Source organism: Zootoca vivipara, chromosome 3, assembly GCF_963506605.1.
Source record: "Zootoca vivipara chromosome 3, rZooViv1.1, whole genome shotgun sequence".
Lineage (NCBI taxonomy): Eukaryota > Metazoa > Chordata > Lepidosauria > Squamata > Lacertidae > Zootoca > Zootoca vivipara.
The window spans coordinates 49549384-49575452 of NC_083278.1; the positions used below are offsets into that span (position 1 = coordinate 49549384).

The following is a 26069-nucleotide window of genomic DNA, read 5'->3' on the forward strand; positions in this document are numbered from 1 at the left end:
TTCGACGGACCCACGTGGATACTGGTGACTTATCGGCGAAAATGGAGTCATTGGACCGAGTGGTGTAAGTACAGTTGTTTCGAAGCGTTGCGAAGCCTGTGCCCGTAACTGTGTGGTCGCGTTATTTTGAGGTCGTTAAGAAAATGTTTAATTGCTCCTATAGGTTTGGCAGATATACAGCTTTAGTTCTGGTCAGGTCCACTCCCAAGTAAAACCTAGTGAGCTCGATGGGATTTCCTTCCAAGGTCTGTGTCTTATGGCATAAGCGCTCGCGAACTTAATTAAGCGTGGGAAGCACTTTCCTTATTCATTCCGCGGATACAGAAATCAAGACACCATGCTATTGAATGACCATGGCTATAGTTTGGACTGCAGGCTTTACAGGTGTTATGACAACGTCTTTTTGTATCTGGAAAGCCAAATAAGCCATTGCTCTACTACTCCTTTGCTTAAGAGTTGTTCTCGTTTAGTCGTTTCCGACTCTTCGTGACCCCATGGACCAGAGCATGCCAGGCACTCCTGTCTTCTACTTGCTTAGGAGCGGAGCAATGAAATGTCTGGTATTCTGCAGCTAAGCTGCTTTATCTGTCAAGAAGCATATTGTAATTATAAAGGCTTATTAAAAAGAATGGAGTGCACAGTGTGTTGAGCATCCTGTTCAGATTTCAGATAAGAAAACAGCCCATTTCATTAGTTGTTTTAATGGGCGGATCCACCTCTGTGTAAATAATTTATTGTAGGCAGTGTGACCCCAGAGCCATAGAATGCAAGGGTGACAACCTGACATTTCTGCATAAATTTTCTTTTCGTGTCTGTCCATCTAGCCCTAGGGAATTTTGGTTGCATACTAACTAGTGTTCAGATGACTCCAGATTTGACCAGATCTTTATTCGTCTACATTTCAAGCTGTGCCAATATTCTTATTCTTGGAAGGCTTGGTAACAATGCTGCAATGAGGAATTGTTTTATTGGGTTGTCAAAGCATTGGACTTTGAACCAGGGTGTAATCTAAACACATATAAAAACCATTCTGAAAATGCTTTTTTTTAAAAAAAGCGTTTTAAAAATACATTGAATTTTCCATAAGGTTCACCATCTAGTGTCACATTGTATAATGCACTTAAAACACACTTTCAAAGTTTTATTTGCAGCTGTATAGCTGAGTCACAGATAATTATGTGTGTTTGGGTGTGTGAGGTGTAGTTGGGGTGAAAGGACAGCGTGAGGGAATTGTGCCTTTGAAACTCCCTGTGCCTTTGAAAGAGCACAACTCCTTTAACATTTGTGTTTAGATCCTAACATCCAGCACTATATCATCAATCTGGAGTTAATATTCCACTTTGAAAACTTCAAACTCTTCAAAACACTATTTGTGCCGACTTTAAAGAATAAAAGCATCTTAATAAGGCTTGATATTTCCACAAATAAAGATTTAGATTCTCATGCAGAGGCAGCACATTGTTACTGTGGTATTACTGACAAACCAGCTGAAATGTCAGAAGAATAGTAATGCTAATCTGTTTTAAACAAAAATTCGTTGTGAGATGTCTGTATCAGTATCTTGACTGATGCTGCAACTTAGCTCTAATGTGCCCAACATTTCCTTGCTTTTTTCTTAATCTAATCATTTTTATATGGTTTTTCAGATTGTAGTAAAACTTGCAGCCCAAATACAGCCATGATTAATTAGAGCTAAGTTCCATGGATTTCAGTATGGCTCCTTGCAGCTAAATATGTTTAAAACTACAATGGAGTAACATTTTTAATGAGGTGGTTAGCTGATATGTTTGTGTTTTGGTATTGAACTGGATACTGGACAACTCAAAGAGTCAGCAATTGCATTAAATATCCATCACTAAAGTTCTGTGTACACTTGCTTGGAAATAAAGCTTGGTGAATTGAGTAAGTACAGTATGCAATGCATGTGGCGTTGCATATTATTCTTTTTTTTGCTCCTTAATATGTGATTATTTATATTGACTTCTTTGAAGACTAGTACAGGTTTTTTTGTCCATACACTAAAAAGCAACAACTGTTCAACAGTGTCAGATTAGGATCTGGGAGACAAGGGTTCAAATCCCTACTTATCCATGATGCTCAGTTGGTGACCTTGGGATAGTCATTTTCTCAAACTAACCTACACCATAGGATTGTTGTGAGAATAAAATGGGGAAAGGAGGGCCATTCCATTGTCACGGGTGGGACACTTGGACCATGTTTTTTGGTATTCACACATGTGTAAGAATGTAAATATACATAAAAATTAACAACCAAAATTTGAACTATGTTCTTAATAAGATACTGAACATTTTACTAATTTTTTATTATTTTTATGGATATTTTTGACAATTTTATTAAATGTTAAAGTATTGTCACGGGTGGGACAAAAAAAGGACACGGAGCTTGAGATAAGTTTGATTTATGGAAAAACTCTGTGAGTTGGGAGGTGAATCAATTATAAACTCAGCATATCTGTTTAAATCAATGTTTATTGGTTACAACTATGCAATCAGAAATTTAGGTTAAGAAATTTAATGATACAAAATTAAGGAAAAAATGCTGTCACGGGTGGGACAATGAAATGTCACGGGTGGGACGCGTCTGGCATACACTTGATTTAACATACAATTAAGGTTGTTAAAAATGGAATAATTACAAAAAAACCTTTTGCTATTACTATACTTACTATCTACTATAGCCTACAAAGTATAATGTTGTATTTACTAAAATTAAAATCTATTTTAAAAATATTTTCTTCTAGTCCATCTCTGGGCCAATTAACCACTTTCAAACACATCTACATTTTCAGTAAATTCATAAAAAATGTTCCTTCTGACTCGTTTAACATTAGGTTGGGGTAAGATACTAAGAATATGTTCAAACTGCACATATGATATGTCTTTTTCATCAACTTGAAACAGCTTTCCAGAATTGTTAACTGCTCGCATACACATCACCTTGACTTCTCCATCATCTTCAACATTACTTTGGCATATTGCAGCATATCTATATTTAGTAGGCCTGGTTCTTTGTCTTTTTGTAGTTGTTTCAAATTCAACTAAAACATATGTCCCAATAGTCACTCCATCAACAAACGGCTTCACTCCAACCACCGGCACATCTGTTTCATTTGTACAACTTGCTACACCATCTTGTTTTTCTGTGTCACTATCAGAATCTCTGTAAACATCAGAAACTTTTAACTTGAACAGTTCTGTGAAGACTACGTGGGTGGACTTTTGAAAAGAAGGTCCATAAACTAAACTTCTTTTGTCTTTAGCTTTAAAAAAATGGTTGGACTGCACGTTTGGAATCTTCCTCACCAAAGTCCAGCGCTCATCTAGCATCGCCATATTTGCACTGATATCAGTAGGTGTTAAAAGGACAAACTTCACTCTCGGTACTGCTTTTTCAGCACATTTAACAAAATCTGATGCTGAATTGATTACTACTCTCCTTTGTTTCACTGCATTCCAAACTGCTTGCTTAGTTAATCCACCAATCCCATCCACGGCACCCTTGCCGTGGGATGTAGCAAAAAAAACCCATTCCCCATCAACACCAAAGTCTTCAGGCATAAAACACAGATTGGACAGTGTGTACTTATTTTTGAACTGACCAGCACACCCATCAGAAAAGATTTTGACCTTTGTCAGTCTGTTAAATTCTTTCTTAAGTTCTTCAATTATGGCTTTTAGGCATGCATATACTGAGTATTTGTCGTGGGTTAAGTGATCCGAAACCACGGCAAAAGAACGTACTTTGCCTTGAGTCCAAGCGCAACCAGTAAATACTGTGATTTGGTTGTGGGTCCAGTGTGCACTTTGGATTTCATCTTGCGATGTTGCCAAATAGTTTTCAGCAAAATCCACTTGAAGAATCACCTCATCATCAGCTACTGTGTCCTTCATATTTTTGAAAGCTTTAGCTTGTAATCGCTTTACAAAGAAGTGCTTCTTAAATTTACTAAATTGATTTTGTAGCTCATTGACAGCTTCTTCTATGGTTCCTTTTGCTTCAAAAACCTTAGGCCGGCTAGAACAGTCATCTTTCCATTGCTTCCAGAAAATCTCAGACGACATGTTTAAGTCTTCATCAATTAGGGTGTGCAAATTAAGTACACACTTTTTGCATTCACCATTCATGCACTTTTCATTTTCCAAATCACAACAAGTAAGGCTCAAAAGATCAGAATGTGTGGAAGGAAAAAAAATGTCTTTCCTACTTATGGCTTCAATTAGGAAATTGAAATTAGCGTGGTATTTGCAAACGCAAACATTGTGTGGCATTTGAGAAGCTAAGTCAATATTTTTAGGCCTCAGTTCATAAAATTTTGATTTGCTGATTTCAACTGTTGGGTTATCAATCTTAAATAAGGCATAGGCCTCTTGGACTGTCATATTCATATGCCGCTTTTGGATTTTGATTCTTTTTCCACTTGTTGGATCTTTAATAGATTTGACATCCTTAATTCCTGGTGCCTGCCTGCTAATATCATCTGAATTATAAAACTCATGGACCTTTGCGATATTATCTTGTGAAATAATAGAACTTTTGGTGTTCTGTTTAGGGCTTTTATCAAATAGTGTTTTTGACGCTTGAGGTGAACTCTCATACACAAGCTTTCGTAACACGGCTATTCTTTTCCGTGGACTTAATGGCAACACTCTTTTAACTTTGGTAACAGCCTTTCCAAGAGATTGTGGGCATTTAAATGACCCAATCTCTGGAATAGTAGTGTCGCCAATTGGCCTAGATTCTTTTTCTTTTATCTTTTGTCTGTACTTTCTTTTGCGCTCAGTTTCTTTCCGTCTGTATTCCATAAGTGATTTTGCAGACAAATTCTTTACCAACTTCATCTTTTCTCGCCTCTTCTTATCTCTGACCCTCTCCTTTTCTTTGAAGCTTTCACATTTGTTTTTATCTTGTTTTAGTTTTTCACGCAGCTTTCTCATACGTTCTGCAGATGTAGTCTTTCCCATTTTGTGTATTGATTCAAAGGTTATATTATCTGTATTACTGTATGTATTCGCATTAGGGTAAAGTAACGGTAACTGCCTTTGTTCCAGAAGGAACAGCTACTATTGGTTCATTCAAGCAGCTGCATTTGGCTCCTTAGTCTTATTGGTTTCCACCAAAAGGCAGCTTTGTGATTGCTTGAGATTGTTCCCTCCAAAATGTATCTCTTTCTAGCTAGTTCCCCTCTCCTCAGTCCCCTCAGTCTTGTTTGCCAGAATAAAGAATTATTACATGAGGAATCTGTCTCCTGTCTGCAGAGAGCTGAAATCACTTGCTGAAATCACTAACTCAAGCTACAACAGTTAGCAACCTAATAAAACAAGCTGAAAACTGTCACGGGTGGGACAGAAAAAAATTATTAAAATTTCATGGTGTTTACATTAATTAACTGCATTTTTATTATTGATAGGTGTGTTATACTCTAATACATACTCCCACAATAAAACAAACATAACCTATAAATTAGTTTTATCACAAAATAAACTTTTGTACCTTTTGCTGTCACGGGTGGGACACTGAAACAGCATCCCATTCAATAATAAAAATAAAATAGAAATAACTTACCTATTTAAAAATTTTCAAGTCCAATGTGTAGACAAAGTTATTCACTTTAATAATATACCAACAATGACAACCACAATTTTTGTTTATCTTTAAAAAATAATGCCAACCTAAATGAACAAAATTAAGCTACACAATCAGAAAAGTGATACTGAAACTTCAAGCTCAAATTTCTCATGAAAAAAATAATTTCAAATTCTTTTTTCCTTTGGAATATTGAACTTTAATATGTTTAGTTAATGAAACTATAAGTAAAATAAGTATATTTTAAAAATAATTTTTTTCTTATCAGGCTCATTTTTCATGGAATGGCCCAGGAGGAAGAACTGTGTGTATTGCTTTTAGCTCCTTGGAGGAAAGGTAGTATATAAGTAAATAAATAATAACTCAATATTAAATATATAATTATGGGTGGTATTCAACTAATTTGTTGGGCTAGTAGTGCAACAGGACTTCACCATCCCTCCCCTCATGCATGCCCCATGTTGTGCTCAGATCTGCTGTGGAGGGTTGGGGCAATCTCCAGAACAGATACATGAGGCATGCTAAGGGGAGGATATGGCAATAAGATTTTGCTGTGCAAGAACAATCCTTGCACTGATGGGACCAGGGCTATGTTGAACCCAGTTTATTTATACAGTAAGTAAAGGTAAAGGGCCCCTGACCATTAGGTCCAGTCATGACCGACTCTGGGGTTGCTGCGCTCATCTCGCCTTATTGGTCGAGGGACCCGGTGTACAGCTTCCAGGTCATGTGGCCAGCATGACTAAGCCACTTCTGGCGAACCAGAGCAGCACACAGAAACGCCGTTTACCTTCCCGCTGTAGTGGTACCTATTTATCTACTTGCACTTTGATGTGCTTTCGAACTGCTAGGTGGGCAGGAGCTGGGACCGAGCAATGGGAGCTCACCCCGTTGCAGGGATTCGAACCTTCTGATCAGCAAGCCCTAGGCTCTGTGGTTTAACCCACAGCGCCACCCGCGTCCCTTCTTTATAAAGTAGATGCGCTCAAATACTTTGTAAGATCTGACTCTGTGTCTTATAAATTCCCATGGCAGGAAGCCCAAAACTAAGAGGGCCAAAAGGTTTCTTGAGAAGAGAGAGCCAAAGCTCACAGAAAACACAAAGAATGCGATGCTAATAAAAGGTGGAAATGCAACTGCAACAATAACTGACGTGCTCAAAGATATTGTAAGTATGATTGGAATTTGTGTGTGTGAAATAATGGCTAGTGTTCTGGGTTGTGTGGGAATGTGACTCGGAGAATACATACTGGGAATGATCTTTTAAGTGAAGTCCTTCAAGCGCTGGATTCCAAATGGCCTTACTTCAGTTGTATTAATAGGGTATGCTTAATCCAGGCATCCCCAAACTGCGGCCCTCCAGATGTTTTGGCCTACAACTCCCATGATCCCTAGCTAACAGGACCAGTGGTTGGGGAAGATGGGAATTGTAGTCCAAAACATCTGGAGGGCCAAAGTTTGGGGATGCCTGGCTTAATCTCTGCCAATTCCAAAATCTGTTGCAGAACACTTGGGGTATGCAGCCCAAAAAATTCTTGTTGGAATGTTGATTCTAAACCCAAATCCACAGCACCTGGAATTATTGATTGATAGCAAAGCCCCCCCCCCCAATTTTACACTCCTGATGAATCTATATTTACTTCATTCATTTGGAGGTCTCAGGGTGGTTTACAGCAGTATAGCTACTGCAATAGAAAGGGGTCATATATTTGGACCAAGGAGGAAAAATAATAGTGTAATGAAGAGAGAAGAAAGTCCTATTTAAATTTTTAAATTTTAATATTTTAAATTTTAAATGTATTTTTATTAAAGATTTTCCTTGATTTAAAAAAGTACAGTGGAACCTCGGTTTATGAATTTTCGGTTTACGAACGCCGCGGACCCATCTGGAACGGATTAATCCACTTTCCATTACTTTCAATGGGAAAGTTCGCTTCAGTTTATGAACAGACTTCCGGAACCAATTGTGTTCATAAACCGAGGTACCACTGTACTGTACATGCCTTGTCTCTTTTTTCAGGTTTTACAGTCTTTCTTACAAATCAGTTACATTAGTTGCGAGACCTAAGTGCTGAGTACAGTATAAGGCTGGGGAAGAAGATGGGGGAGAAGAGGGGTGGTGTGGTAGGGTTAATATTCTTTTGTATAGTGTACGTGTGGGGTTTTGTATCAACATCAACTGGGTAGGTTCTATTTCTATTCGTTTATTGCATTTCCTTAATAGTGAGAGGTATGGGGGGGCAGGGTGTGGTTGCAGAGCTCCCTGATGAATCGATCCATTATCAGAAACCTGTTGGGGAGCACAGTACACAGTGATATCCTTCAGGTACTCCTTAATCTGTTTTATCTGTCCAGACAAGCACTCCCCCCTTCTATTTAAAGTGATTTGTCATAGAGTGGTTCAACGTTAAAATGTTATCTCTAACTTCTATTTCCTTTTGTAGTATGCGCTGAAAAAGCCCTTTGCTGTACTATATAAAAAGTAAGTGTTTTCTCCAGTTAATCTAATATGAACTTGTATGGCATTTAGCATATTTTAAGAGCAGCTAATACATACATACATACACATGTGTGTGTGTGCACACAGTATTCAGCAGTGTTAGAAACTCTGACGGTATGTCTTAGTGCCATTTCCCCCCACTTTATATTTTAAAGGAAAAAAATCTCAAAGTGGTTTACAACACATTAAAACTTCAAATAAAACACTCCAGAATAAAACAAATTCAAGCTTCAAGGAAAATATTTCAGATCCTTCTCTAAGTAATAGTTTGCTCTCCCCGCATTTATTCAACTACTTAATTTATAGAGCTGCCCCATAGCAGAAGTACTCTAGGAAGCCAGTGTGGTGTAGTGGTAAGTGTCAGACTAGAATCTGGGAGATCAGGGTTCAAATCCCCACCTAGTCATGAAGCCCATTGGGTTACCTTGGACCAGTCACTGCCTCTTAACCTACCTTTTGGTTAATGCAGGAAGTTAAGGAAGAACTGCTTAAATGTGGCATGAACTTAACCTATCAGATTCATGGGTAAAATATGTTGCGGTGCCTTCAAAAAGGGCTAGATATATTTATGAAAATTGAGTCAGGAATTATAAACTGATCAAATCTACAGAAACAGATGTTGGGGGACAACCACCTTACTTGGTTAGTGTGTTGGACTAGAACAGGCACGGCTAAACTTGGCCCTCCAGCTGTTTTGGGACTACAACTCTCATCATCCATAGCTACCGTGTTTCTCATATTATAAGACATGTCTTATATTTATTTTTTCCTCAAAAACACACACTATGGCTTATTTTCAAGGGATGTCTTATTTTTTTCCTCCTCCTCCTGCCGTGGCCAGCATTGCTGCTGCGCCTATCACTATGTCTTATTTTCGGGGTATGGCTTATATTCCTTGAATGCTTAAAAATCCTGCTATGGCTTATTTTATGGGTATGTCTTAAAATATGAGAAACAGGGTAACAGGACCAGTGGTCAGGGATGATGGGAATTGTAGTCTCAAAACATCTGGCGGGCCAAGTTTGGCCATGCCTGGGCTAGAACAAGAGAGATGCATTGGCTGATCTTGGCCAGTTGCTAACTCACTATCTCAGCTTAGCCTATCTCATAGGGTTGTGTGAAGATAAAGTTGGAAACCGTGCCAATGGCAGGTTTACGAGGGCCCTAGGGCAAGACCCCTCCCTCTGTGGGTCTGTTTCCTCTACCCATTATCATTAGATGCTCCGTTTCATCCTTGTCATAGCTAACATCTGCTTGCATGCCAGGCAGAGAGCCAGTGGCAGGTACTGCTCACCACCACCACCACCACACCACCTGGGCTAGAGTGAGATGCAGAGAAGGGGGTGGGACATGCAGGTTTCAGTGGTGAAGAGGAGGAGCAGGTTGTCAGTGGTCCCCTGTTGGGATGTGGGCCCTTGGCAGATTCCCATTCAGGCAGGTCCTTGAGTAGAAAGAATTACACTGCCCTTGGAAGAAAGGTGGAATGTAAACAGAGTAAATAAGAGCATTTGATTGATCCATGAAACAGATGATATGATATACAGTACTGTATTGCATGGGCCTTTGCAGTACCACAGCCTTCCTTCAGGGTGTTCTGGACCAAGATTCCCAGTAAGGAGTGCCAATGGTCACAGATAATGGGAGTTTAAGTCAAGACAATTGGAATGCACCTAGTTGGGGGAAGGTTACTGTACTACACTAAATTTAAGTGGTGATGAAGCTCCTGAACTGGTAAAGAGAGCAAGAGACTTTCGACACAGTGTGCCTAAAACTTCAAAGTCGATCTTGTCATGCCACATATCCAAGAGCCAAAAAAATCAAACCTTTCTGTTCTCTCTAGAAAAAATATTGCAAGACCATTTGAAGATCAAACGTCGCTGGTAAGTATACAAAACTTATTATGTCCAATCGGAACAAATGGGCTGTCTTCATTGCATGACTCTAAACAACAAAATAAAGATGGATTCAAAGGAGACTGATATGCTATATGCAAGTATATGGATCCACTTCATTTTAATTTTCGTAAAACAAACACTGCAATCTTTTTTTTCTGCCACAGTAATTCTCTTAACAGTAATTCATGGCTTCTAGGCAGAACTTGTTGAGGAGGAGACAGAGGATCCTTTTTGCTTAAATTCATTAATAGCTGTGTTTGATTCTGAAATATTCAAATAAGCAGCTTCCATTCTGTATTGTGACTTGGGAAACATGACCAATTGCGAGAAGTTTTTGAAATGAGAATATTGTTTCCATAGTCAGCCTGAATGAGGGCTGCATGGTATGCTCAAGGCAATGATGGGTAAAACAGGAGCAATCTTTAACTCCATTCTGTTTTATACCTTGCTCTATCTCAAAAACTCAGGCAGATAGCAAACATTCACCCAAGCTAAGCTCAATATCTTGGCATTTCCCTAACCTTTCCAAACATAAAGTCATTAGGTAAGTGTTGTCAAATGAAAACTTTAGTGGGAAACCCCGTGCTCATTTCGCAGCTGGTGTTCATTGGGTATTGTTTATGCATTTAGACATGATTCTTGAGGATCTGGGTTTGGAATGTGAATGCAGTCTCTTATCTGAAAAACGCAAATAACTTTAAAATGAATGTTTATAGTGCATGTTAGGTTTCTTAATAGATGAAGAACATGTGTGATTGAATTGAGATTTTTTTTTATAAAATTAAACCTCACACCCTTTTAATCCAATGTTCTAGGATCCAAAGTGTCCCAGACAGTGTTTTGCACAAGGGGTGTGTGTGTGTGGCTTTTCAGCTCTCTCATTTCAGAACCACCCCCCCCCCCAATGCAAAACCCAGGTTCTTCCAGATCACTATCACCAACTTTCATCAGCCCCAGGCAGCATGGCAAGTAGGGGTGTGATGGGTGTTGTAGTCCAGGAGCATCTGGAGGGCCACAGTTTCCTCACCCTTGCAATAAGGCACGAGAGCTTGTGGCTGGAAAGAAAAGTATGTAACCTCACCTTGTTTGCAGTTTGCACAACCAGGCTGTTCAAGAATCCCAAGACCAAACCCAACTGGATGCACACACCAGGTTTTCTGGATTGCCACCCATGTCTTTCCTGCAGTCTTCAAATAAAAAGACTTCATAATATTCCAACAAGGCCAGTTAGGTTTAATCTTGAGATAAGCAGCTAGTTGAGTTTCCTCCTTTGGCAGGATTTTAAAGTTGCTCAGGAGCAGAACATTCTTCCGAGGGATTGGCATTCAGCACTGCAATGTGCTTTTTATGTTGCACTTTGCAAAACCTTCAACTGACGTCTTTTATTAACAGGAATTTTTTTCCAAGAAATCTGACTGTTCTTTGTTCCTGTTTGGATCACATAACAAGAAGAGGCCTAATAATCTGATAATAGGTAAAGTTGTTTCTTTTTTGTGAGTTGGAAGAAATAAATTACCAACAAGTTTTAGCTAACGTGGGAATAAAAAGATCTGTGCTCTTCTGCTACTTTGACCTTCTTCTTTTTTTACAAATAAGTTTGGAGGTACGTAATAGCAGTGTGCTTGAAAGATTCAAAGCAGAATTAGGCTTTCACGTTACATAATTCGAAAGCTTGTCTGTGCTTTTGTAGAGATGCTGATAGGAGAGCTCTTGGTTCCTCTGTAACTTCATCCTTTTTCCATGTTGATCCTACACATGGAGAGGAAGTGGAATTGCGCCCCCCCCCAGTTTTATGCATGCAACTGAAGACAAGAATGGGCTGTAGGGTCTGTATTTTTCAAGCAGGAACTCTTGCACAGCCACGCTGTGTTGAATCCTTGCCTTCTATCAAATGCTTGCAGGTTAGGGGAAGGGCCAGCAGAGGGCATGGGTGAGGCACAGTCACATCTGACTCCGTGAATTCAGCCAGCACATGTTAAAGAAGAAAATAGAAATTTTGGTGCACTGATTTGGTTGTGACAAGAAGAGCTGTCACTGTTTAGCACTTCTGATTCGTGCAATACTCTCTACAGTTCATTGCCTTCATCCGCATAAATATTTTGTTGAGGAGCAGAACTAATGGCCAAGGCTATGCAGCAAGTTGGTGGCAGAGGTGATGGAAGTCTGGCTACTTAGCTCATTGGGTTTTCCAACATGCTGAGATGCCTCTCTCAAAGGATAGGAATGCAGAGTCTGAAATGTATATCGTTTATGGAGACAAGGTTGCTGGTTACTCACAAATGGTTAACTGTTACCTGGCAGCACTTGCATCCATATAACTTGTGGTGTTTAAATACACTGTAATCCTACTGTGCACCTCTGTCTCTGTGCTGAATATACCTATTTAAGGAGAAGAATAGATTCACTTTCTTTTCTTTGGCAGGTCGCATGTACGATTATCATGTTCTGGATATGGTTGAACTGGGTATTGAGAAGTTTGTAGCTCTCAGAGATATCAAGGTAAGATGCTGTAAAACCAGTAGCTTATCAGTTGCTTACCAAATGGATTGGTGGTTACATATCCTTAAAACGAAGAGTGATGTGGAGAAGTATACCCAAACTATGTATTAGGCATTGTTCATTCATTTATTTAAAACATACCTATATTTCCCTTCAGTTCAAAATTTCTAGGACTAAAAAAAGGCAATAAAAACAGTAAAAGTCCTCACTGAAAAGAATGACAGAAGCAGGGGAGGGGTGGTTCCGTTTAGGTTTAAAGTCATGGAAAATACAAATGCCTTTGCCTACTGCCTAAATGTGGATATTTAACCTATCATTTATGCTCTGTGGTTTGTAGATAGTATAGGAATATGAATTTCCTTTTAGTGAGCTCTTGTCGCAGACTCTTTGACGTGCTGTTAAGTAACTTAAGAGTTACTGGCTTATTAAATAAAAGATCCTTACAGGATAGTTAGTTCCATCCTGTTGGATGCGGGGGGAAAGATGACTGAGGAGAGCATGTAAAAAAAAAGACACCACACACATCTCTCCTACGCTCACTGCAGCAAGCTGGCCTTGTTAGGAAGTGATGGTCGCTCCACCCATAGACTATCCCCCAGCCCCACCATAGGAAACTGATCTTAATATACAGTGGAACCTCTACTTACAAATTTAATCCGTTCCGAATGCACATTCGTAAGTAGAAACATTTGTAAGTCGAAACGATGTTTCCCATAGGAATGCATTGGAAACAGATTAATTTGTTCCAGGGCCTCAGCGCCAGGGCGCCCGACCTGCTCGAGACGGCCCTGGTCAGAGATACTGAACGCAGCTCGGGAAGAAGGCTTCAGGTCTTCTCTGAATGCCAGTTAATGATGTGATAGCAGAGTCTAGTAGCCGCATCTTAATGATTTATCCACTCTCCGCCATGTTTCAGAGGGAAGTGTTATCACCTTATTGACCATTCCTATGACACTCATGCCCACTGCAGTATATATGCAGTCCCATCCATCCTTGGTATCTTGGCTTTATCTCTAATCTGCTTCCGCAGCCAGCAGCAGAACAGAACAGAACAGAATAGAATAGAATAGAATAGAAAGGCATGCAGAGCCATGTCTGGATGTGCTGTAATCCCTCTGCTGCCTGTGTGGTAAGAATTCACCTCTACACCACCTCTGTTTGTTACCCAGGTGAGGGGCCCCTTGAAAGACCTGCGTAGGAGGTTGACCACCCAACTTGTGGCCCTCCAGATGTTACGGGCCTACAACTCCCATCATCCCTGACTTTTGGCCATGCTGACTGATGGGACAGATGGGAGTTGGAGTCCAGCAACATGGAGAAAGCCACAGGTTCCCCACCCCTGACTTTAATACCTAGTTCTGGCAAGGCTTCCCCATGTGAAATGCTATCAGGCAGTCAGCACAGATTAAGCCAACTAAAATATCTTTACCTTACGATAGCTATGTTTCCCTCTTGCTTGCATTGGGGTTTTGTGTACTTTTTATCACTTATTTCATAGGCAGTTTTCTGAGGTGTTGCTTCTTCTCCCACTGCAACCCTTCACTTTTTAATCTTCCAATTCATTTTTTTTTTAAAAAAAAAAACCAAAATTAATAGAACAGCAAGTGCCCTGAAGGGACAAAACCTATGTTGATATTTGCCGGCGATGCTTTTGACATCAGTGAAGAACACAGGAGATTAAAAAGCCTTCTAATTGGTAAGTGTTCTTGATTTGCATTTTCATGCAGCGGAGTAAGAACTCTCAAGAGTGCTGAGTCATGGAAATTTTCATCTTTGGGATTTAGCCATCTGTTGGGAGTACTAAAATGTGAAAGGTTGTGGTGATTTATGTTGTTTTGTAAAGTTATGTTGAAGTTTTATCTTTCGGTCAGTAACCCAGGCAGTTTTGTGGTCATCTGTTCTTTTCTTGCAGCAGGGGGTGGGGTGGGAGAACACTGAGAACTGCCCTCCTATGAAGAAATGAATTTGTAAGCTGAAATAGTTGCAGCCTAAGTTAAAAATCAAGACCCAGTGGATTGCCTGGGAACATGGGATGCATTATGGAAGCTCAGTGAGTGTGGACTTGCTCAGGACTGTGGATAGGAAGGTTCTGAAAGCCCTGTGTAAGTGGGGTGTGTGTGTGGAATCCATGGCAGATGGAAATCAAGCCTGCAAATATAACTGCAAATTCATAAGTTTTCAAAGTCAGTATGATATCTAAATCCCATCACTGGTTACTACTGCCCAGTTGCCCAATTCTTAGGTCAGAAGAGAGTGACTGGATGATCAGGGAGATATTCCAAGTCAGATGGGGGCTCCCCCCTTTTTAGACAGAATAAAATTGGAATGGGTAATTTGTGTTTGTTTCCCTGTAGGCATTAAAATATTGAATTAAAATCTTGTTGCCTAATCCCATTCACTTTTAAAATCTTGCTTTTTATGAACATATTTCTAGCCCCGGGAATCTTTAAAAATACCTTAGAATATCTTCTCCTTGTGGAAGAAGTGAACAACCTGTGCAGAGTGAGCGAGATGGTTTTATCTCCCTCTCTTTATATCTGTGCAGTTCTTTTTCTCTCCTTCTTTTTCAGTCCTTCCATTCTTCCCTCTCACCTGGCTTTCAGCATTTTGTTTCTCTTGTCAGTCAGCATTCTTTGGCTCTTCAGTCCCTGCTGGGCTGTTTTGGGGAGTTCCATTAGGTTGTTTTCTTTCTTAAAGGCTTTGTGCGTACTTGGAAACCTTAGAATTAGCTTGAATCTGCTTATACCTCCCTCTTGTAATTACGCAGTACAGTTTTGGCTGCAAAATTTTGTGAGCAGGAGAAGATTAATTGACTATGTAAAGGCAAAAGAATATGAGGAGCAAGAAGTTTCCCATGTAATCATAAAGGAGTAGACTGGATTTTCTACAGTTTGACCTAAGTGGAACTGTTAGTTATCTGACTGGTGAAAAATAAACATTTTGCTTTGGATTTCAGCTAAAAGTAAATGGCTTTAAAAAAGCTACTGCCCTTGTAAATATCACATTCTGCTTTTAGCCCATAGAGAATATCAAGCATCAAATAAACTCTTACCAAAGCTATGTGACCACATCAATGTTCTTGGTAAACAACTAGGTTTCTGTTGACTTGCGAGCCATTGGCTGGGTGTGGAGTTTGCCCATTTGAGTCATGTGACATTGCTGCTGAGGGAGCACAAGGGTTGGGAAAATGAGGTCATAAGTGTCATGCTAGAACAGGAAAATTCTCCTGGCCCCTTTAAATCTTTTTTTAGGGCATGTGTGCTAGTTATACATGTGACATGGCTACAGTTTCCAGAAGCATATTGAATTTGAGACAATTTTCTGACACTTCCAACTCTTCCTACTTTAAATAAAAGCATTGCATTCTGACAGATTGTAAATTAAATTTTGTGTGAAAATTAGTTCCTCTCCTGTGACAGCACTGATTCATTAATCTGTTGGCATATTCTGAATCGGGAGCAAGATGAAGAATAGTTGAGCACAACCAAGAGAGATGTCACTCAAAGGAACATTACTGGGTTCTAAGGTCAACTCAAAAGAAGTGATGGTTACAGGTAGGTAGCCGTGTTGGTCTGGATCGAAGTAAAATAAAAAAATTCCTTCAGTAGCACCTTAAAGAAGTATCTGAAGAAGTGTGCATGCACACGAAAGCTCATACCAAAATAAAAACTTAGTTGGTCTTTAAGGTGCTACTGAAGGAATTTTTTTATTTTACTTCAAAAGAAGTGAGTCCAAGAGTATCTCTTCTGCTATCGATGTGCAGGTTCCTCTTCTTCCCCACCTGGATAGAGGGTCAGTCAGACACCAGACACCTGTTCTGGATCTAGGGACCCCCATCCATTTGGTGTAGCGTGTTCAGAATTGATGCACCACATGTGCAGCTATAGGCACTAGAGCAGTGTTTTCCAAACTTGGGTCTCTAGCTGTTTTCGGACTACAATTCTGGTCATCCCTGACCATTGGTCTTGCTAGCTAGGGGTGATGGGAGTTGTAGTTCAAAAACAGCTGGGGATCCAAGTTTGGGAAACACTACACTAGAGGGATTTTATCCTGAATCACTCTTATATGTGAGCAGCTTAATTCTGTATATAAACAGAATTAAACGGCTCAGGACTGCAATACCTCAAGGACCACCTCTCTCCATATGAACCTGCCCAGAGCCTGCAATCATAATCTGAGGCCCTTATTCATGTGCCTACTTCACGAGAGGTCCGGAGAGTGGCAACACAAGAATGGGCCTTCTTTGCAGTGGCTCCCCATTTGTGGAATGCTCTTCCCAGGGAGACTCACCTGGTGCCTTCATTATACACCTTTAGGTGCCAGGCAAAAACGTTCCTCTTTAACCAAGCCTTTGGCCAATTAACATCCTATACTCTTTTAAATGTGTTTGCAGGACGGGATGGGGGGATGGGAGGTTATTGCTTGGAGTGGGGTTGGTTCTTGTTTTTATTATGTATTTTGTGTTTTTCTCTTGTATTTTTAGGTTGTGAACTGCCCTGAGATCTATGGATGTAGTATACAAATTAATAAATAAAATAACCCTTTTGAATAGGACTTAATGCAATTTGTTTCACACAACCTTTTTAATATGTAAACATAGCTGCATCTTCTGAGCATGTGTGAAACTGCTCAGTTTAATCAAAGGTGTCGACCAATATGCTCTTTCAGTGTGTGTAACTTCTAAGTTTTAGCAATATGGCTGGTAATAGCTCACAGACGGTTGCTTTTGGAAGAGCACGAATTGTTAAGAAAGCAAAAGGAGAAGAAACTGGCAAGAACCCGGAGGATAACGTAATAGAACAAAAAGAATTTTCAGAAATTTAGCACCCTTATGTGGGTTTTGATTTAGCAGTGTTCCTGTTGCTTTAGAACTTTGGACTAGTGCAAGTTTAAAGATTTGATGCCAAAAACATAGGAAAATAATATTTCAAAAGCTACCCACATAGAACATCAGTCACGGGCAGAGAAAGTTTGACACTGAAATGTCAAGAAAATATTTTCTCATTTCTTCAGTTAGAAATCTGGTACCGGTAATTCAAAAGGATACGTGTGAAAACATATTAAACTGCTCACTGGTATATTTGCACCTCATGCTTTTGGTTTGGCTGAAATAACCAAGGAAATGACCCTGAGAAAAATACAGTTGACTCTGGAAGCCAAAGCTAGAAGAGAACGGAACATTTAGCACTATGGTGCTTTTTAAATTGCAGTACAGTACTGATACTTGTTTTTGTTAACATGCCTTGTACTCGATTCAAGGCCACGTTCTTTCTGAGTTCCTGGCTGAGTGTGTCCAGTATTTCAAATCCTTGTCTCACAAGCTATATGCGGTCTCAGAAGAGTGTCATGGTCTATTCCAGATGAACGGTTACACATACATCCCAGCATAGGTGCCTTTGTTCTAATGTGTTGCTACTGAACAATACTATGCAAAATTGTTAAGGGCTGTTTGAAAATAATCTGGGCATACCTGTCCTCCAGTAATTTCAGAAGTTGTTGGTTCAGGGATGCTAACCTGAACTAGCAGCCCTTATTTGTGCAGATAAGAAATTGCAGAATGTTCAAGTTCAAGCAACTCTACCTTGAGTTTATGACTCTTGGTTTGGCAGGGAATGCGAAGAAAGAGGGAGCTTTTTCCCGCCTGCGGAGCCCTTTAAAAGACGTGGCCCCGCCCCGACCGACCTCATTGGCTGGTCGGGGGTGACGCAGGCGGGAACATACCATCACGTAGGGGCTGAGCTCGCAGCCCCTACGCGATGGTACAGTCAGGCAGCCCACAACCCCACCTCCGACGCAGGCGCGGAAGTGGCTTTATTGGACAACAGTCCACATCAGCCCCAACCATCATGGTCAAGTATGGTGGTAACTATAATCCACCAAAATCTGGAGGGCGTCACATTGGCTCTTCTTGTCCTAACACAAGCTGGAATTGAGGTTCAAATGGAGAGTCATCTTAAAATGCACATATTGATGGTTGTTGGAGGAACTCAGTGCTCAAGATGAGATTTCATTTACAGTGGGTTTTACATCTTTGATATGCCTTGAAAATGAGCACATACAGATGGTGTCCTAGTTTAGGTTGGGAAAACACCTCCAATTTAACATTTTTAATCTATTGTTTACAGTACATGGCTAGGTCTGTGCAGTGATTATGTTTGTCCTTGGCATCAACAAGTGTAGACCAGAGATATCTTACTTGTGCTTCCCCCCCCCCCCCCTCATCCCTAAGTCTCAAGGAGGTGTGAGCTTTGCAGTAGCAATTTTGTTAACCTCTTCTGATCATAATGACTGTATAAAAATCATAAAATAGCTTTTGTGTTTCTGTTAAGTTTTACCATGTTTGATATCATTTCATAGACCCAAATATCTTGAATATTCGTTTCGTTTATGTTTTACATAACTTGCACTATTAATAACTGAAATCCAACCGGGTTGGGAGGCAATTCTCCAATTTGGTTTGTTATAATTAGTGCCAAATGTAGAGTCTTATTTTCCATGATGCATAATCTCTTGCTACCGTAAAATTGTCCACTAGTGTCAGCTATTTGATGTGTGTGTGTGTGTGTGTGTGTGTGAGAGAGAGAGAGAGAGAGAGAGAGAGAGAATGAATGAATGAATGAATGAATGAATGAAACAATCTATTTTGAAGTAAGGTGTTGTTTTCTATTCTTTCAGTCCTAATTTTCACAAACATTGAAATATGTGGAAAACCACTATTTTAAAGATAAAGGTCTTTAAAAGTGTATGGCTATTTTGAATCCTCCTGTTTTGGTTGTTGCATGTACACTGTTTGACCTGAACTGTTTTGGCATAGTGGCTCTAAAAAAATTTCTCTTGTGCCAGAATATTTTGCTGGTTGACAGAATTACACATCTGGCTGCAAGTGGCGATTCTATTTGCAGATCCCTGATCTTGTTTCTTTTGGCTGTCTAGAAATGGCTCTTGCTCTTTTCCCTCTTTCAGATTTTTTCAGAGGCCCTGTTGTGCCCAGCGTCCGCCTGGCAGGCTTAGAACACGTTCTTCACTTCACAGCCGTTGATGAAAAAGTCTATATGAGAAGTTACAAGTAAGTCTCTCATTGCTGATTTCTTGTTATTATATGCAATACTAATATGCTTCCTAAGGATTAGATTGTGTGAAGTGCTTTGTAGAGTTGAGTCAGAGTTACAGAATCAGACTTTGACTTGTGCGCATTCAGCTTTATGCATGTGGCTATATACAGTATGGGGTGGCGCTGTGGTCACCACTGAGCCTCTTGGGCTTGCTGATCAGAAGGTCGGCAGTTCAAATCCCTGCAACGGGGTGAGCTCCCGTTGCTCGGTCCCAGCTCCTGCCAACCTAGCAGCTCGAAAGCACAGCAAAAAAGTGCAAATAGATAAATAGGTACCGCTCCGACAGGAAGGTAAACGTCGTTTCCGTGCGTTGCTCTGGTAGAAGCGGCTTAGTCATGCTGGCCACATGACCTTGAAAAACTGTCTGCAGACAATCGCCAGCTCCCTCAGCCTATAAAGCAAGATGAGCGTCGCAACCCCAGAGTTGTTACCTTTACCTTTTTATATATGGAGAGTGGGGAGAGAGAATGAGGACGGAGTGAGGAAAGTGACCTTTGACAATGCCACCCACCATTGAGCCCAATGTGTTTTGGCTAGAAGCTTTAGGTGTGATCCTTGGAATATAACTCTTGCGTAAGTTGCTGGCTTGCTGTATATTAAGGTGAAGGTGCCTAGTTAGAATTTACCTAAATTATCAAACAACTTGAACAGATTCACTGCATGCTATCATACTGGAGCCAGGTGGTTAGTGCCTCCTAGAGGTCAAGGCAGGAATGACATATTTTATAAAACTTTAAAATAATTTCCAACGTGTTCTGCTCAAACTATTCAGCTTCCAAATTATTTAAATATGAGAATGAGAATTTGCCTTTGTACCAAGTCAGATCCAATGGTCCTGCCAGCTCAGTATTGTCTACAATGGCAGCTGCTCTCCAGGGTTTCAATAGAGAGTCTTTCCCAGTATTACTTGGAAATGCTGGGACTTGAACTCAGGACCCTCTGCATGCAAACCAGATGCTCAGCTATTGAGCTATGCAATATATATAATAAAAACAAAACAGCTAAATGTTTGTTTAAAAATTCTATTGGTGATTGGAAAATGTGATAGTGAAGGGTTTTAAAAATAAAATTAAGGAATGATCATACTACTAATTTATTCACCCCCAAACTAAATGACATTTAAATATATGTACTTGCTTGTAAATCTATATGGCATTCATTCCAGGGAAGCATATTTTAAGAGCAGAGCTTTAAGTTTGTGGCAGACAAGTATAACCTCGGTGTACTTTAGCACTGCAAAGTAAACAATAGCTTGCCCCAACACAGAAAAAGCAGCACAAAATGCAGTGCAGATGGGGGCCAACACATGTTGTACCCTGCAAATAGTGATTTGCCTGTGGGAATAGCTGGTTGGAGGGGGCCACTCCTGTGCCCTTAAGGATGCATGTCATGGGGAAGGGTGGTCCCAGTATTTCTGCCCACCTTAGTCCTTCCCCCAAAGTCTGTTGTTCAGCATTTGTGTCCTGTGTTTTGGCTTTACTTAACATTTGCATACCAGCATTACTGAACCAGTCACACAGTCACATCAATGGCATCAGGTTCAAAGAGGGTAGGATTTGGTTGCTAATGAGTCATGCTGAACTATTGAGATCTTAGTAACTGCTTTCTTCCCAGAAAAAAAGAGCATGTGTGCAATAGTTTCTCTCTTATTGGAAGTAAGCTTCCAGCCTGCACAAAACTCTGCAGTCTTACTGAGAAAAGCACATTGTCCAGTCACGTTGGTATTGCATCACTGTGGAATGCGAGTGGGGGGGGTGGTTGATTGTTGCAAGGCATCTGTTAAACATGTCAGATGAGAAGGCAACTTGTTCTTATCTTTTTAAGAGTACTGTTGAAAAAATCTGGTTGCAAAATACCAAGGATTGAACTTGAAGACATGGGGCCATCGCTAGATTTGGTGATGAGGAGGACCCATTTGGCCTCAGATGATCTTTATAAGTTATCTCTAAGACAGCCCAAAGCTCTCAAGGTATGTTGGCACATCTTTACACCACTGAGAGCTTTTCCATAAGAAAAGAGATGTGTAGATTTCTCATCTTCAATATTTAACCTTGATGTAATCAGCAATTCGTTGTCTGACTGTTTCCATGTTCTATTACATCATCCATTAAGCTTTGTCCCGTTTTTCCTATGATCTTTAGTAGGTTTTTAAAAGATTCCTTGACATCAGGTGTGTTTTGAATCTGCATACCACTGTTAGGTCTCTAATTTAATTGGAATTATTTGGATGCGGCCTTAATTTGGAAGGTCACTGCTGCTAATAATTCATATTGTCACTAGTGCTCTGTTAAAGAGCTGCCTCTTCCTGTAACTCCCAAATCACTGCTTCTGGAGTTTTCTGCCAAATGAAACTTTATGCCTGAATGGAGTTTTAATGGGTGGCTCTTCTAAGTTAGTAGTTTGTGAGCTGCATCCAGTCTTGGCTGTCATTTATCAAGACTTTTGTCCTTAAATGCAACTGTTTTGAAATGTAACAAGGGATGGTGGCATTATACAAATGCTAGATGTCCGGCTAGAGAAACTGTAATGCTTTCTTATTTTTCAGCCAAAGAAGAAGAAAAATATTTCCCATGATGTCTTTGGTACAAAATATGGACGGATCCACATGCAGAAACAGGATCTGGAAAAATTGCAGACCAGGAAAATGAAGGGTTTAAAGAAGAGGCCAGCTGAAAAGAAGACTGAAGATGGAAAGAATCCAAAGAAAGTAAAGTTAGAATGATAGGCTGCATATGGACTGAGCACTTGAGCTGGCTGCTCTTTTGATTTATTCATTTAAATGCCATATACTTCTGAAATTTATTTTGAATGGGTTTACAGGCAAAACTACTTGATTGTTCCTGGAAGGGTGGGATGTTTTAAAGGGAGGGAATGAATATGTATTGCTTAATTTTTGGACAAGTTTCTTCTGATAACCACTTGAAACAGATACTGCAAGCCATTGCTTCCAACAGTGGCTTTCAGCCATTCAGGATGACTTGTTCTACTCCTCATTCTTTTCCCAGCCTCTGTTGCCATTAAGTTTTCAGAATATGGCATTTATGTGTGTGCTTTTAAAGACATTATCACCACGGACATGAGCAGAAATACATCTGTACTCTGGATTTTTTTAATAAAATAAACGTATTTGGATATTCATCATTGGGAAAGCCATGACCTAGGGTTTTTGGGGGGCGGGGATATGTGTGTGTGTGTGTGTGTGTGTGTGTGTGTGTGTGTGTTGTTTAGTATCAGCAAATTGGCTTATGGCTGTTATATTGAACTACAAAATTCTGTTTATATAAACAAAGAATTCCAGGTTGCTTTGACATTTTCATCCTATCCTTGGATTTTTCCATAATCAGGCTGTGCTTTGTCTACCCTTGCTGCTGCTTACATGATAAGTTAGCCTGGGTTGCAAAAGAATAAAATGTAGAGCCCCATATTTATACCAAGAACTTTTCTCTTTCAACTTTTTTTAAAGTAATAAATTAATAATAATAGAATGTTTGGATTTGAGGGGTTGGAAGGCTACTGTAACTGCAATATTTCATTTGACTTCTATGGTTTCTTATAGGGATAGTGTGGTTTTTCCAGTTCTGTTGGAACAGTTAGCACCTGAAAAGCAGACGTAGTTCACAGGTTTGCCTACTATGGTGAAATGTATTTCTATTTAAACTACAGGAATTGTTTGTAAATAGCCAAGGATGTTAAACTGTCTTACATGCTTCTCAACAAGAAGGCAAACGTACAGTTTTGATTTACTTCCATTCCTTAAAACTAATTTCAGAGGTGTTACAGCTTAGGTCTTATGAAACAAGTTGACACTTTCTGTCAGTTTCCCAACCTTCTATAAATCTCACTCCTGAGGCTTCTCTTTTAGGATACCAGACCAGGGGATCACTGCACCCCTTTAACTGGTTTGGGATTACTCTTCTCTCTCTAGAAGATCTATCCCTTCTCACTGAATCGAGACCCAAGTAGAGTCTTCCTCACTCCCGCTTCTCCTTTCTCAAATTCAGCTTCCTAGTTCTCCCTTGTCTGTATGCTCTTAGAAGGTACCAGCCCTTGTCTGTTAAACTAACACCCAGCTCAGACACTTCCTTCTCTGGCTGAAAATCTTCCATCAAGGCGAATTACACACAGCTCAGACATGGGCGTACCCAGGATCAAAACTAGGGGGGGGGCAAGGGGAGGGGCCAAGGCACGGAAGGGGAGGGGCCACAAAGTGGGCGGGAACGGCGAACTTGCGCTCCGCCGGGCTGTGCCCCTCCCTAGCAGCAGGGCTGGTGGGCGGAGGCGGAGCCCAGCCCAGCGGAGCGCGAGTTCAGCGTTCCTGCCCGCCGCGCCGCGCTCTCTGGTTCCCCGCCGCGCTTGGCCTTGCCAGAGGGCGCGACGGGGAGCTGGAGGGAGGGCGCAGCGCGGCGGGCGGGAACGGCGAACTCGCGCTCCGCCGGGCTGTGCCCCTCCCTAGCAGCAGGGCTGGTGGGCGGAGGCGGAGCCCAGCCCAGCGGAGCGCGAGTTCGGCGTTCCCGCCCACCGCGCCGCGCTCCCTGGTTCCCCGCCGCGCTTGGCCTTGCCTGAGGGCGCGCCGGGGAGCTGGAGGGAGGGTGCGGCGCGGTGCGGCGGGAATGGCGAACTCGCGCTCCGCCGGGCTGTGCTCCGCCTCTGCCCACCAGCTCTGCTTCTAGAGTAGGGCAGCTGCCCTAACTTGCCGCATGGTGGGTACGCCCTTGAGCTCAGAGGCTATACTAACCAGCTGAATGCCAGGGACCCAACACTCAACTGCTTCCCCCCCCTCCCAAAATGCTGTCTCTGCCCCCTCTGGCTAGCTGTACCTACAGCCAATCAGAGTGAGGTTTCCAGCCCAGCACTCTGCAAACTTCTAGACTCTGGCCTACCTGAGCTTTCTGTCACACCAACCTTTCCTCTGAGGAGCTCAAGGTGACATACATGGTTCTCTCTAGGATGGTTAGGCTGGAAGGCAATGACTGGCCCAAGGTTACTGGGTGATTTTGAGGGATATAGGGAGGCTGCAAAAGGGAAGCAAAACCCTGTTCCGCAAGTGGATGGCCACACGGCATTCTAAGCCACTAATATGAATTAGCACATGTAAATATTATGCATATCTTTGTCTTTGTTCTGGTGTTCTGTGTTGAGATGCTTTCTTCCTAAAGCTAAGTGATCTTCTCAAATGAAGGTTAGTAAACATATTGGGAGAATAGATATTGGCTCCTAAAATCCTTAGCGGCCAGTAGCAGCTATGTCACTTTTGGTACTTTGCAGACAAAGGACTAGCAGCGCTTAATACAAAATTTGAAAGTACGTACAATTAACTGCTTTTAAAAAATAAAAAAGATCAGTTGAGCATCTCAGTCAGCCATGCAGCTTTTCACATAACATTTCTTACTTGTAGTACTTCAATTATCTAATTTCCGTACATATAATACAAAAAATAATAATCCCTAAGGCACACCAATTAAACTCCTGGTGTGCTAATAAAACAGTAATAAGCTTTTAATTTCTTTAAGTGCTCAAGTTGAAGTCTCATTAAAACTCATTTTGCATAGGAATAAATCATGGCAGGTTATTAGGTAGAATATTAAATAGCCTCACAGAAATGGGCTGCGGGGAGCTTTGCCTTTCAATATCTTAAAACTGAAAACTGCTATTTAACTTCAGGTTCTTTTTAGCCATTTATATTTAGTAAACCAAACAATATTGGATTTCAATGGAAATTGTTCCTAAGAAATATGCATAGACAAACTTTTTCAGGCTCCTAACAAGGAATGGTAACAGCCTGCTTGCCCTTAGATTCCAATGTTACAAGAGAGCTTCTTACTCATTCTAACTGTGGTGCTAAAGAGGAGGAAACCTAGAAAGCAACATGAAAGTTGCCTTTTAAAATTTTCTCCCGATCTCTCAGCCTCCACGCCCTGATGAATCTGACTTTTTATTGCAATTAAATACAGTGGTACCTCGCTAGACGAACGCCTCGCGGCATGAAAAAAGCGCAAGACGAAAACGTTTTGCGATTTTTTTGGCAGGCTCACAAGATGAAGCAGGGCGCCGCGAGGAGAAAGTCAGATCGAGAGCCCGCCCGCCTCGCGCTTCCGCCGCCCGCCATCGCCCGGCTTCCGCAGCAGCCAGATCCCCCCTCACTCACCTTAAGCCTGCCTGCCTGCGCGCAAACGGGCTGTCTGTCTGGTTGGGCGCGAGGGTCCGGCTGCTGGGGAAGGAGGGAGGGAGCCTCTCCCTGGCCCTCCTCCTGCTTCCCCCTGAAAAACTTCCGGCCGTGGCGGGTGAGTCGGTGCCTTTTTTTGCGCTCCCCCCCCCATAGGAACGCATGAATAAAATTTCAATGCATTCCTATGGGAAACCGCGCTTCGCAAGACGAAATTATCGCAACATGATACGACTCGTGGAACAAATTAATTTCGTCTTGTGAGGTACCACTGTACTTTGATAATTAGCATGGGT

At 41.1% G+C, this 26069-nt stretch overlaps 1 protein-coding gene across 2 annotated transcripts; it reads left to right on the forward strand.

The window, feature by feature from the left end:
• On the forward strand, positions 1–22795 carry RPF2 (ribosome production factor 2 homolog). 2 transcript variants are annotated; one of them, XM_035109078.2, is made up of 10 exons: positions 1–64; positions 6640–6772; positions 8049–8086; positions 9945–9984; positions 11392–11473; positions 12422–12498; positions 14095–14194; positions 19462–19564; positions 21435–21579; positions 22156–22795. In XM_035109078.2, the coding sequence occupies exons 1-10, from the start codon at positions 42–44 to the stop codon at positions 22330–22332; spliced, it is 918 nt and encodes a 305-aa protein (XP_034964969.1). In that variant the 5' UTR covers positions 1–41; the 3' UTR covers positions 22333–22795. The 2 variants fall into 2 exon arrangements, with proteins under 2 accessions (XP_034964969.1, XP_060128619.1); XM_060272636.1 differs by having other exon boundaries at positions 42–64; positions 6644–6772.
• Positions 22796–26069: the final 3274 nt, after the last annotated feature.